This window comes from Apaloderma vittatum, unplaced genomic scaffold, assembly GCF_000703405.1.
Source record: "Apaloderma vittatum isolate BGI_N311 unplaced genomic scaffold, ASM70340v1 scaffold25145, whole genome shotgun sequence".
NCBI lineage: Eukaryota > Metazoa > Chordata > Aves > Trogoniformes > Trogonidae > Apaloderma > Apaloderma vittatum.
In genome coordinates this window covers 43,954-55,652 of record NW_009719246.1, presented here as the reverse complement: position 1 = coordinate 55,652, position 11,699 = coordinate 43,954, and the positions used below count along the sequence as shown (strand labels likewise).

General features: G+C 49.7%; 1 protein-coding gene across 1 annotated transcript in view; it reads left to right on the top strand.

The window, feature by feature from the left end:
* Window positions 1–3,162: 3,162 nt before the first annotated feature.
* Window positions 3,163–11,699, top strand: part of SLC17A9 (solute carrier family 17 (vesicular nucleotide transporter), member 9) — a gene marked incomplete at its 5' end in the record, with an annotated part of 9,527 nt that continues 990 nt past the window's right edge. The window contains 9 exons of the mRNA XM_009870560.1: window positions 3,163–3,360; window positions 4,866–5,005; window positions 5,670–5,769; window positions 6,254–6,384; window positions 7,201–7,297; window positions 8,237–8,333; window positions 10,496–10,583; window positions 10,882–10,916; window positions 11,475–11,590. Of these exons, the coding sequence (XP_009868862.1) occupies window positions 3,163–3,360; window positions 4,866–5,005; window positions 5,670–5,769; window positions 6,254–6,384; window positions 7,201–7,297; window positions 8,237–8,333; window positions 10,496–10,583; window positions 10,882–10,916; window positions 11,475–11,590 (1,002 nt within the window). The remainder of the gene's footprint in view (window positions 3,361–4,865; window positions 5,006–5,669; window positions 5,770–6,253; window positions 6,385–7,200; window positions 7,298–8,236; window positions 8,334–10,495; window positions 10,584–10,881; window positions 10,917–11,474; window positions 11,591–11,699) is intronic.

Genomic DNA, 11,699 nt, shown 5'->3' with positions numbered 1-11,699 from the left:
CGATCCTGCTTGGGTCTTGTGGCAGGAGTGGTGGAGCGTCTGCTGCTGGTGGCAGAGTGGAGCGAGCGGGCTGGGGCCACTGGGAGTGACTCAAGCTGATGTACCCTCCGTGCGTCTCCCACTGAGCTATTTTTAGTCTTTTTAGAGAAAGGAACTGAGGTAGACATGCGATGGGGGCGGGCAGTGTGCCCTGTCGCCGGTACCTGCGCCCACCTTGGCCGTGGCACAGCTCCGGTGCAGATCAGCAGCCGCAGCTCCCAGTGCTTCTCCCAATTCCAATTCCAGTTATGGAAAACACCCACAAACCTCGGAGACGGCTTCTGGCCAAGAACTGTTGCTGGGACAGACTGTTCGTAGCGTTGCTGTCTAACACACCTCTCTTACCACCTGAAAATACCCGACGGTCCAGACTCCTGCCTTGAGGGGGTACTGAACTGGGATCTAATTGATAGCCTGAACTCCAGCAAGTCCGTTTTAACAGTGACCTGCAGTGTCTGCAAACAGACAGACCTGCAGACTCGGGGAACGGAGAGAGGCAAGTCAAGAGAAATAAGGTTGAATAAATATTTGCCTTGTGGCATCTACCGGAGAAATTCCTCCAGCAGGAAAACACGCTGCAAATAAATACACCCTGTGCTGCTGGCTCTCCTCCCACCATGGGGTGGCTCACCTTGGGTTTGCCCCTTTGGGGCTCTCAAGTATCCTTCAAAATCAATCTTAACTGCTGTGCCCTGGGCAGGGGACCCATTTGGTTGGTGGGAATCAGATCCCAGGGGAATCCCTGGATGCTTCGAAGCAAAGCTGTGACCACCCAGCACCCGGGGCTGCACTTGGAGGAGGAGAACATCAGGCTGAGCTGCTCAAATATAGGGCAGCAGCCATACAAAAAGCCGCCCAGGAAGAATCATTAAGGGCTTGAGCTTATTATAGTCTGTCTGGAGGTTTGTGAACTAGGAAGTGTCTTCTAGCTGCATGGCTGCTTCGTTGGGTAAAGAGGGTGTCGGTGACATGCAGAAGGGGATGCACCTGCAGTGCCTGTTTGTTGTAAGCAGAAAGGCACGGCAGGGAGCGAGGAGCCGCCACTGTCCCGCAGCACCCAATTAAGTCAATTAGGTGGCTCCAGACAAGCTCCGGTGATTCACCGGCCCATGGTTTGGAGGTGGCTGTCCCCTCTCACGGAGGGTTCTGCCCCTTGTAGCCGGGGCTTGGCCAGGACCGGCACAGGGGGACGTGCTGGGGCTGTCTGCATGGCCAGTGAGAGGGGCACGGTGACACCAGTCACACCAGCAGCTGGGACTGTCTTAGGTTTAGACACGCTTGACTCAGTTTGGTTATCGCCAGCACAGATTATCTACTTCCCTCATCAGGAAAGTCATTAGACTTAATTGTTAATGCTGGTAAAGCTCTGCTTCTTGGATGGCTGATGTTACCTATGCAAACTATTGTTTGAGTTGTCATTGCTCCTTAGTTTCTGAAGGAGAGCTTTATTTTTTCCTCCTTGTGCTAGTCTGCGGTAACCTTTGCTGTTGTTGTTTTGCACTGAGCAGAACACTGACTCATCGGCAGCCTCTGTGATAACTATAATTAGGAGAAAATGCATTTACAGAGCTCTTTCCTCTGATGCAAGCACATGATTGTCCTTGCAGAGAAATAATTCTTGCCGTGCTTTCAGATGGGTGTGGGCAGCTAGTGATTACATTTAACACTCTTATTATTTGAGTGGATTTTTGTAGCTGGATATGCTAACCTTCAGAGTGAGTGGTAGTCTGAAGCCGTCTTTGTACTCCCTACTTGTTTTGAGCGTAAGTCTGTACCAACGCATTTAAGCATATAGGAAGAGAATATAAATGCATATAGAATGGAGTAGTAATCAAAGAGAGCATTGAGACTGTGTCGTATACCCAGAGACTTTTGAAAAAGAAGTCAGGAGAAAAATATTCACTGGCGTTTTGTCAAAACATCATCCAGGGAGGAGGCTCGTCGGGAGAACATCTCTACTCGACAGTCTCTTCCCACGGCCGTGTCTGGGCCGTGCTTTGAACGGGGTCGTGCTTTTGCCGGGTGCCACGTGGTGGTTTGTGTCCCACATGTTGCCTGGACAGCCCAGCACCAGGGGAGGTTTAGATTGGATATTAGGAAAAATGTCTTCACCAAAAGGGTTGTTACATACTGGAACAGGCTGCCCAGGGAGGTGGTGGAGTCGTCATCCCTGGAGGGATTTCAGAGACCTGTAGATATGGTGCTCAGGGACGTGGTTTAGTGGCAGACCCAGCATTGCTAAGTTAACACCTGCTGCTGGGGCAGGCAATTAAAAACCAATCACCTTTGGCTTTGCAGCCAATTAAGATAGGATTGCTGCCTATCTTCCTCTTGGCGCAAGACCAGGAGGGAGTCTGAGGTTTATCAGCCAGATCAAATGACCGAGGCAGGTCAACCCTTGGTCACTTATTCCTCCAGCGAAGATATGTGAGGTTTTCTAGTCCCTAGTTATTTTGTACGTGTGTACATGTGCACGGTAATGATGGCTGCAGCCTTCGAAGTGCCAAGTGAAACTTCACCAGTTCCTCCTGCCAGAGGTTTTCACGGAGCTGCTTATCTGCCTTGTTGGGAAACAGCGATAAATTCACCTCCAGCAGGTACAACTGCCCGGCGGCTTTGACTTTTCATTGTTCCTTGACTTCCCTTCATGACGGGCCATTTGACATGTTTATAAATGGTTTCGCACTGTGTGGGATTAACCTACATTTATCATCGTTCCAGCACAGAGGAATAAATGCTCAGTTTGATATAAAAAAAAAGTGACCCAGGTTGTTTCCCCGCGTGGGAGGCAGGTATGTTTGGTAGGGTGGAAAGCACAGAGGTTAATGCCCTGGCGCAGTGAATTCCCCAGTCGTCTCTGGAGCAGAGAGGGTCTGTTTGCTCAGTGCTTTGTGCTCTGGCTATAAAAATAACCAAATACAAATAATGCAAATAATGGGTGTTCTTACCAAGCTTTTAACTCTGTAATTGATAAGCTGAGGGAGATTGCGCTGACCTTTCTTTTATCAAGACAGACCCAGCTTGCGAGCAAACCTGCCCGACCCATAAATCCTCGCTTTGCTTGAATTTACCGGGCAGACCGTTCCGCGTGCCTTTTCCCCACCTTCCTCTCCATCCTTGCAGGCCCGAGTCCCGCGTCTGGACAGTGATGTTGCTGCTGGGGACGTGCCTGCTCTACTGTGCCCGCGTCACTGTCCCCATCTGCGCTGTCGCCCTGAGCACCCACTTCGACTGGGACAAGAAGCAGTCCGGCATCGTGCTCAGCAGCTTCTTCTGGGGCTACTGCCTGACACAGATTATCGGAGGACACATCAGCGATCAGTACTGGAAATTATTCTCACATTTCGTCCCTGCTCGGGTTTTTTTTTAATGGCACTTAGCGTGGTTTTGACCTCTCAGTTCTGAGACGGCGACTGTGCCAAGTTTCACGCGGGGACAGCGATGGGGTGGAAGGGTGAAGCGTGTCCATGGGGAGAAGCTCTGAAAGCAGTTGAGGTCTCTCCATCAGCCTCACTCGGGGTCTAGAGCTCTGATTTGGAAAGGACACGTGTCATTTTGCCTGTCCGATTAGATTCCTAGGTCTCGAGGTTGCTGCTGTGCTTAGAGGGCAGGAGGCACTGAAGGACTTTGGACAAGCAAAATCCCCAGCAAACACGGGGAGTGTCCACCCTATCGCCACTGCCTGGGCCCCTCCTGCACAGCAGCTGCCGGGGGACACTTCGCCCAACATAGCGGGATTTTCGCCTGGAAACAGGGAAGAGCACTTTTATAACCAGCATAAATTTTCTGATGGAGGTGGGGTTCATTTAGCACTGGTTCAGCAATTGGAATAAAAAAAGCAAACCCGCAAGCTTACATGTTAAGCTGATGAAAGAAATAGTGGGTGTGAAGCAGACTTTATTTTAGAAAAGTGGTAAATGCTGATGCTCATGCCTGGTTTGTAGCTGCTCCTCACTGGGAAAGTTATTTGTCCATTAACAAACAGGATTTCTAGCTGCCATCGCTAGCTGCAAGAAGAATTCCTTTTTCCAAGCAAAATAGCATTTTTTCTAATTGATCTGCGTTGCCTTATCTTAATTTTCAGCTCAGCACCTCCAGTTTTTACACCCTCTACTCTCATGAAAACTCGCAAGCAAGCCCCCATCACAGTTTTCGCCACCTTTGGGAAAATCCAGGTGTCTCCATTGTATCATATCAGTTAAAAAACAACTTGTATGGAAAGATCAGAGTAACTACCTGCTCGAGTTCCTTTCCCCAGCCACCCTATTCTTGGCTGAGGAGGGCTTTCCTATGAAATCTTCTGTGAGGAGCACATGCCTGGAAGGAGTACATTACCTGTGCGGTGCACTATGCTGTTTAATTATGTTCCTTTAGAGCTTGCAAGCAGATGCCTGCAAAACCCCAAATACTAACAGGCAGAGCTGATGCAAAGGAGCAGATGGAAGAGAAAACACTGTCGCTGGTTAAGAAAAGCAGAACGGTGATGGCAGCTTGGGCTTCACCTCCGTCAGAGACCTGAGCGTCGGCGCGGTGGCGTCTCTGGGGTCGGGCTGTGCTGGCGTTGGACGGGCAGCGCTGGCGGCCGGTGTCGTGGTGAGAGCGATGCCGGTGGCCGACTGCTCGCTGGCTGCTCTGGGGGAGCCGGAGGTGGGAAGGGAGGAGGTCAGAGCTGCTCCCCAGAGGGCGAAAGGCTTTTGTAAGAGAAAAACAGGTTTGCCTGAAAGGTTGCTCTTCAAAACAGGCTAAACTGGGAAAGAGCGCTTGAGGCTTGGCTCAAGCCCTTTTGCCCTCCCCTGGTTTTTGATAATGTGTTTTCTGTCTTCCAGGATCGGAGGTGAGAAGGTTCTCCTCCTCTCGGCGTCCGCCTGGGGGTTCCTCACGGTCGTCACCCCGCTGCTCACCCACATCACTTCTGCCCACCTTGTTTTTATGACCTGCTCCAGGTTCCTCATGGGGCTGCTGCAAGGTGAGAGCCCTGTCCTGAGCACGCGGCTGTGTGTCCGTCTGCCCAGGGCCTCTCCTGCAGTGGGGCTCGGGTGCTGTACAGTCAGGTGCAAGTCCTGTGGTTTGTGGTGACTGAACCCTTCTCCTGCGTGTTCGAGGAAGTTTCTGCCTCTAAACTGCCTCCACACTCAGAACTTCCACGGGGCATAAAAAAGTGATGTTTCTAGAGAAAGTTACTGACAAATTGTTCCCCTGTAGAAATCTTGCTGCCAGACAAGGGCTACTGGCTTCTGAAATCATCACCGTTCCTGTTTGATTTTCCGCATTTTAAAAACTCCTTCAAAGGACTCAGGCACAATCAGTCCTTGCCAAAATTTTTGGATGGTTTGGGATAATTCTCCTTCCCTTCTGCTGAGCTGCAGCACCGGGGAACCGCTGGGATAAGTGATTGGCAGTGATGGATGTACAGCAGCAGCGGTGATGATGAAACAGGGGATTACGGAGAAGGCACAAACAAACCTTTTGAACAATGATGGATTCACTTATTTAATTTTATATCCCCATTTTGAATTCGCCAAAGGTTCTGTTGCTTTGCCTCGGTGTTAAGCTCTGGCTGGATCTTTCAGATTTGCTTTTGCTTTGCTCACGAGCCTGACAGCTCCCTGCCTTGCTGCCCTTGCTCGCAGGGGTGTACTTCCCATCCCTGGCCAGCCTCCTGTCCCAGAAGGTCCGCGAGAGCGAACGAGCCTTCACCTACAGCACCGTGGGGACCGGATCGCAGTTTGGGTAAGTACAAAAGGCTCTGAGCCATGAGCGACAGTCCCTGGACATCGTGCGCGATGAAATGCCGTTAAATAGTTGGAGGCAAAACTCCCAGCCCAAAGTGCGTGTGGATTCCTGGGTCCTTGAGGATACTGGCTGCAGCTGAAGAAGCCTCAGGCAGTTGCTGTCGTGCATGTCAAGGATTTATGTTATTTTTTTGTTTGTTTTCTCTCTTTTCAAGCCAGACTTTGAAGAGTGTTTGCAACATTTAATTACAATTTGATAGGAAAGGAAGGGGTCAGCCCAAGATTGGTCGCCTCTCCTCTCTGATAGACAGAGATAATATACCTTCCCCATCTCTGCTAATCTCCAGGAGAGTTTCCTTTCTAAATGGGAGGGCTGCTTAAAAGCCAAATAGAAATATTAGTCTGTTTAACCACTGTTTTCCAGCATGCAGCCCGGATGCTCCCAGCCAGACCCGTAAATCCAGGTGTGGTTTCCCTTGCAGGACGCTGGTGATCGGTGGTGCAGGATCTCTCCTCCTGGACTGGTACGGCTGGGAAAGCGTTTTCTACTTCTCCGGGTTGCTCACTTTGCTCTGGGTTTATTGCACCTGCAAGTACCTCCTGAGTGAGAAAGGTGAGTGCAGCTGCCTGCATCCCTCGTGCTGCCGGCGCTCATGAGACTGCGGGACCCTCACAGTTATTTTCTGCAAATCCCCTGTGTTTCCAAGATCATGCCTGGTTTTACACAAAGACCTTTTGCTCAGATGTCTTCTATGATAGACGCCACGTCTTACCCGAGATGCTAAACCTAGAAATGAGGTTTTGAGCTTTTGCATTGCTCATTTCCTATTTCACATCCCATGCTGGGTTGTATTGCTGTCGAGAGCCTGATCTGACTCCTCAGCACCCTTAAGCACCAGTGAAAACACCAAACAGAGCATGATCTTCAAAGTGGATTAAGCTAAAGCAGGGCAAGATACTTATTCCAAACTAAGAGCATCTACACATAGAGCTTTCAAAAACCGGTTAATCCCAAATATCTCTTTCCAAATAACTGGGAGTAATTCCACACGTGGGGAAACCATAACAACTGACTACAGCATTATTAGTGCGAGTGTAGTGTGCAGCAGCCCAGCTTGTCAGGAGCTGGGCGTGTGCCTGGTGCTGCACAAAATCCCAACCTGATCCTCACCCAAGAGATTTTTATTTACTTGTAACAAAAGATATAACAAATAGGTGAAGGTAGCTGGATGGGCAAGTGTGTGGATGTGGTGGAAAAATTTTGGTCAACATTACAAGGTGTTTTTGTGAGCATTCAGTGGTGGTATAGCCAAAAAGCAAGGGTTAGAAGGAGATTAAAGGTAGTTGTATAGCAGTCTTCCAGGACTCCCTCCAGCAGCGTGGAAAATTACTGATCATGGCTTTCCTTTGTATGTTTTCTTCCCTGCAGAACTCATCATCCCCATAGACTATTTAATGAGAGGCCTCTCGATATCCAAGCAGACCAAAGTTCCCTGGAAGCAGCTGTTTAAGAAGGCTCCGATATGGTAGGCAGCTGCCATGGCCTCGAGCATGATCTGGGGAGCACATTCCTCTCAGGGGCTTTTCCTTCTCTTTATGCTTATTTCTTCTGCCTGTCTGTATCTTGCCCACTTATTTACTGGGAAACAGGACCACGTTTTCTAATCCCTTCTGTATAAATAAAGAACTAAGACGATGTGCTTGACAAAAGACATTTTATATTGCTTAAGGTGTTTCCCAACCTAGAGGATTCTATGATTCTGTGTTCTGTCCGGAGTGATGTCAGGCTTGAACGCTACTGAGAAATCTTTCTCCTTCACAGGCTATTCCCTGAATGAGTCGTGTACTTCTCTGGAGTGATAGTCTCCAGTCTTTTTAGAAATGCTGCTTGTAATGAGCTCCTTAGAAGTGCTGCTCAGGGGCACTGGATGGCACAGGCTGGATTCTTATTTTTTTAATAGCCACTTTTCCTTTGGGCTGCTGCGCTCGGTGCTGAAGCCCATCCCGAGCACCTTCCCAAGTGCCATTTAAAGAAGGGGAGGAGGGCGGTGGGGCTGCAGGGCAGTGAGCCCGTCCCTGCCTCGAATAACCATGGAGCATCTGCGGATTACAAATCCCTAGAAAACCCCCAACAACACCTCTTGGAGCAGGACGGCTCTTGCGGGACTCGAAGGGCTTGGTGGGGAACGCCGGTCGCACAATCGCAGCTGCAATTAACCTCGCCTGAACCCCGGGGCTGACGTCAGGCGCTCGGCGAAGGAACGAGCGGTGCTGGAAGTGGCAAACCGAAAGGAGTAGTTATCTATGAAGGAAAAGTCATAACAACAATCTCAAGATGCAACTGCAGTGCTGCCAGGGATTTATTTATAGACCAGGAACTGAAATGTTGGGTTGCTCGAGTGCCCGTTTCCCACCCAATGTGACCTGTCACTCCTGATTATTTCCTCTCCGCTGTGTATTCTCAGGGCTGTCATCATCGCTCAGCTTTCCACGGCCAGCACGTTTTTCACTCTCCTCTCCTGGCTGCCAACTTTCTTTAAGGAAACTTTCCCCCACTCCAAGGTAAGTGGGCTCCGAGACACAGGAGCTGCCTGTCTCCGTGCAAACGAGGTCGTGCTGGGTACCTGCTGAGAGGGGTTGCCGAGGGAGGATGATGATGATGGTGACAGAGGGATCTGGTGAGGGGAGGCTGGGAGGCAGGAGGAGGTGGGAGGTTTCCCCATGGGGTTGGAGACTGTTACCCCCCTGCACATGCATTTGGAGATGCAAGTGTCCTCCTTCCAGGTAGGCAGAGATTGGTTTCTAGTCACTTGTGTAGAGATGCTGAGGTGAGGCGGAGCTGGGGCACCTTCCAGGCAGGGAAGAGAAGGTCATATTTGGGTTTTCGACTGCTTTTCTTCTGAGAAAAGGATGGTTTTCAAATGGCACAGAGCTCATGATGTTATGCTGTTGCAATGACCACCATTCACTCCTGGGTTTTCCCAGCGCTTTTAACTGTGCTGACATTGTACGGCTCAGACCTGCTGGCAAAAATGGTAATTACCATTAATAATGTGAACTTTAAAAATACTACAAAAGCTTCCCTTTCCTCAGCATAAATGATGTTCCCATTTGTCAGAAACCCAGACAATACTCATCTGGGCTGAGAGCTGGCAGTTTGATCTCGTTCTCAGAAACTCAGGCACTCTTTTCCACAATGACTCCGTTAGATTTTTATAATTTCCAGAGCTGCTTACAAATGCCTTTTCATATCACATGCATAAGGCGCTTTATGGCGTACTTGATATTTATATTAAAACCATGTATTAAAACCAGCAAACATATTGTTGTGACAAGATCTGTGCACCTCGAGTAATGTGCTTGTGCAGCAGTAATTTACCATCTGTTAAGCATTATATCATGGTGTCCTTATGTAAGATGCTCTATATAGCGTTCCTGCATCTGATAATCGCTTCATACATTTTAATACAAAGGGGCTGGAGGATACTTGATTTTAAAGGATAGACGGTAATCCTTAATGTGGGAAACCTCTGTCACCTACTAGTCAAAGTCCCTTTCTGCAGGGGAGCTGCTTTCACCTCCTGCTTCCCCCAGCCCACCTGGGTGGAGGGGATGGAGGATCTGGGCTCCTGCTGCTCAGGGGGATGGGCTGTAGGGTTGGTTCCATCAGTTGGGATTGACTTGCTGAACAACCTCAGCCCGGGTTAACAGACACCAGAGATGTCACCCCACAAACCCTACGGGGTAACATTTTCAGGAATGTGACCAAGAAGTGATCAAGTGACCTAGAAGTGACCAAGACCTAAAGTTTCAAAGGCACTGAAAGATGCGGGTGGACCCTAGTGTGATTTCCAGGAACAACTGGAGCAGCATTATTCAAAACCAAGAGTATTGCATTGTGAAGCCAGGCGAGGAAGGGAGGGACACCTCCGCGGGATGACGGGCTCTGAGCAAAAGGGGAGGTGCAGGGGACAAGGGATGGATGGGTGGTTGGATGGATGGAGGGATGGAGGAATGGGTGGATGGATGGATGGATGGATAGATGGATAAGTAGGTTCAACCAGCTGAGATGAAGCCCAGCCCAATTCTGCACTGATTTCAGCTCCTGAGCACCAAACCGCTTCTGAGCAGCTGTAATCCAGATGCCCAGTAATCATCTGTGATTACAACTGTAGCAAGCTCGCTTAATTGAAAATAGGCCGAAGCATTTTGCTACCCATAATGGTACCTAATCCTGGCATTAGAGAATCCGGCTGTGTTCCCTCGGCTTCACAGTAACGCTGCTAATGAAGTTGAAGCTGATGTCAGAAATCTCACCGGCAGCTTTACTGACGACCCACAGGGCAGAATAAAATCTCCAGCTTGCTTTCCAGGGCTTGGTGGCTCTGTGCCACATCACCTTGCTGAACAGTAAACTTTGCCACGTTTAATCCCTCTTTCCCAGAGCAGACGGAGCTTTCTGCCTCTCCCCCGGATGCAGGGTCATCAGGGCAGAAGGAAAGACAAACATTATAGCCCCATGATGTGCCTGCCAGTGCACAGGCTTTGGAGTGGTGCAGGGTGTAGCTGGGAGCTTGCAGTGCAAAGTGGGTAGAGTCCTGCAAAAAATCCTGATTACTTAATTTTTTTCTTCTTTCTACAGATATCTCAAGCTATCAGATAAAATGTTTGTAAACAAACTCAACTCTGACAGCAGACCTCTCTTCATTTTTGCTCCTTTGCAGGGCTGGGTGTTCAATGTAGTCCCCTGGCTGGTTGCAATTCCAACAAGCTTGTTCAGTGGATTTCTGTCTGATCACTTAATCAACCAGGGTAGGAGCTCTTTTGCCTTTTCTTCAGCTCTTATTTTATGTGGAAAGAGGATCCAGGTGGGAGGAGGTGGGCTTACTGGTAGGGAGAAGACCCAGCAAATAGACAATGTGAGGTTCTGATACAAACTCCAGAGTCCAAATCCCATCGTTGTGTTTGGGACTCCCTTTGATCTCAGCCCCACTCTCCACCTGGAGAGGAAATCTGGCCGTATGAAATACACTTACCTGTGGTGTCCTGGCTGGAGAGCAAGGAGACCTGGTGAGGTGTGCTTAACTCTAGCTCTCCCTTTCTCTTCCAGGGTACAAAACCATCACCATTCGTAAGCTTATGCAGGTAAGAGAGCTGAAGCCACAGGAGAGACACCGGAGTTACCTGCTGGCCTCTGCTTACGTGGCAGATTAAACCTCTTATGGGGCTGGGTTGGTGGTTATAGGGGGAGAGGAAAGGTTTCCTCGCTTTGCAGATGGACTGGTGGTCAGTGCGTATGGGAAATGAAATTCAGGGGCAAACCCTGACTGAGGAACGGAGCGTGCACCAACAGAAACGTTGAGCACAGAGGTTTGCGAGTGGTTTCCATTCGCAGACAGAGGCCAACCATACTCTGTCACTCCAAGTGACCCCTTAGATACTGAGGAAATAGCAGGGATGAACAGAAATAGAAATGCCAGGTGAGAGCACAGCGCATCCTCCCCACGCCGCAGCATCGCATCCCTGGAGACAGACCCCTGACACAGAAAGGCAGCACGCTGGGGTTAAAAAAAAAAGGCTTGAGAAGCACCTGGGGCGTACGAGCTCTTGCCATTGTAAAAGGGAACAGTTTGTGCATGAAAGGAACTGCTTGCTTCCTTACAGAAAATGTGCTGTGCTATTTCATTTTCCCTTTTCTTCCAGGTCATTGGCTCCGGCGTCTCGAGCATTTTTGCTTTGTGCCTGGGCCAGACCTCCAGTTTTTGCAAAGCAATAGTGTTCGCCTCCGCCTCTGTGGGACTTCAGACCTTTAACCACAGGTAACGAGCATGCTAACGACAGTAGCTGTGGCCCTTGGCTCTTATCCCACGCTTGGCATTTTGGGATCTCCAAGGAGGCTGCCTCCCTCACGCCTGTCAGAGCAAGCAC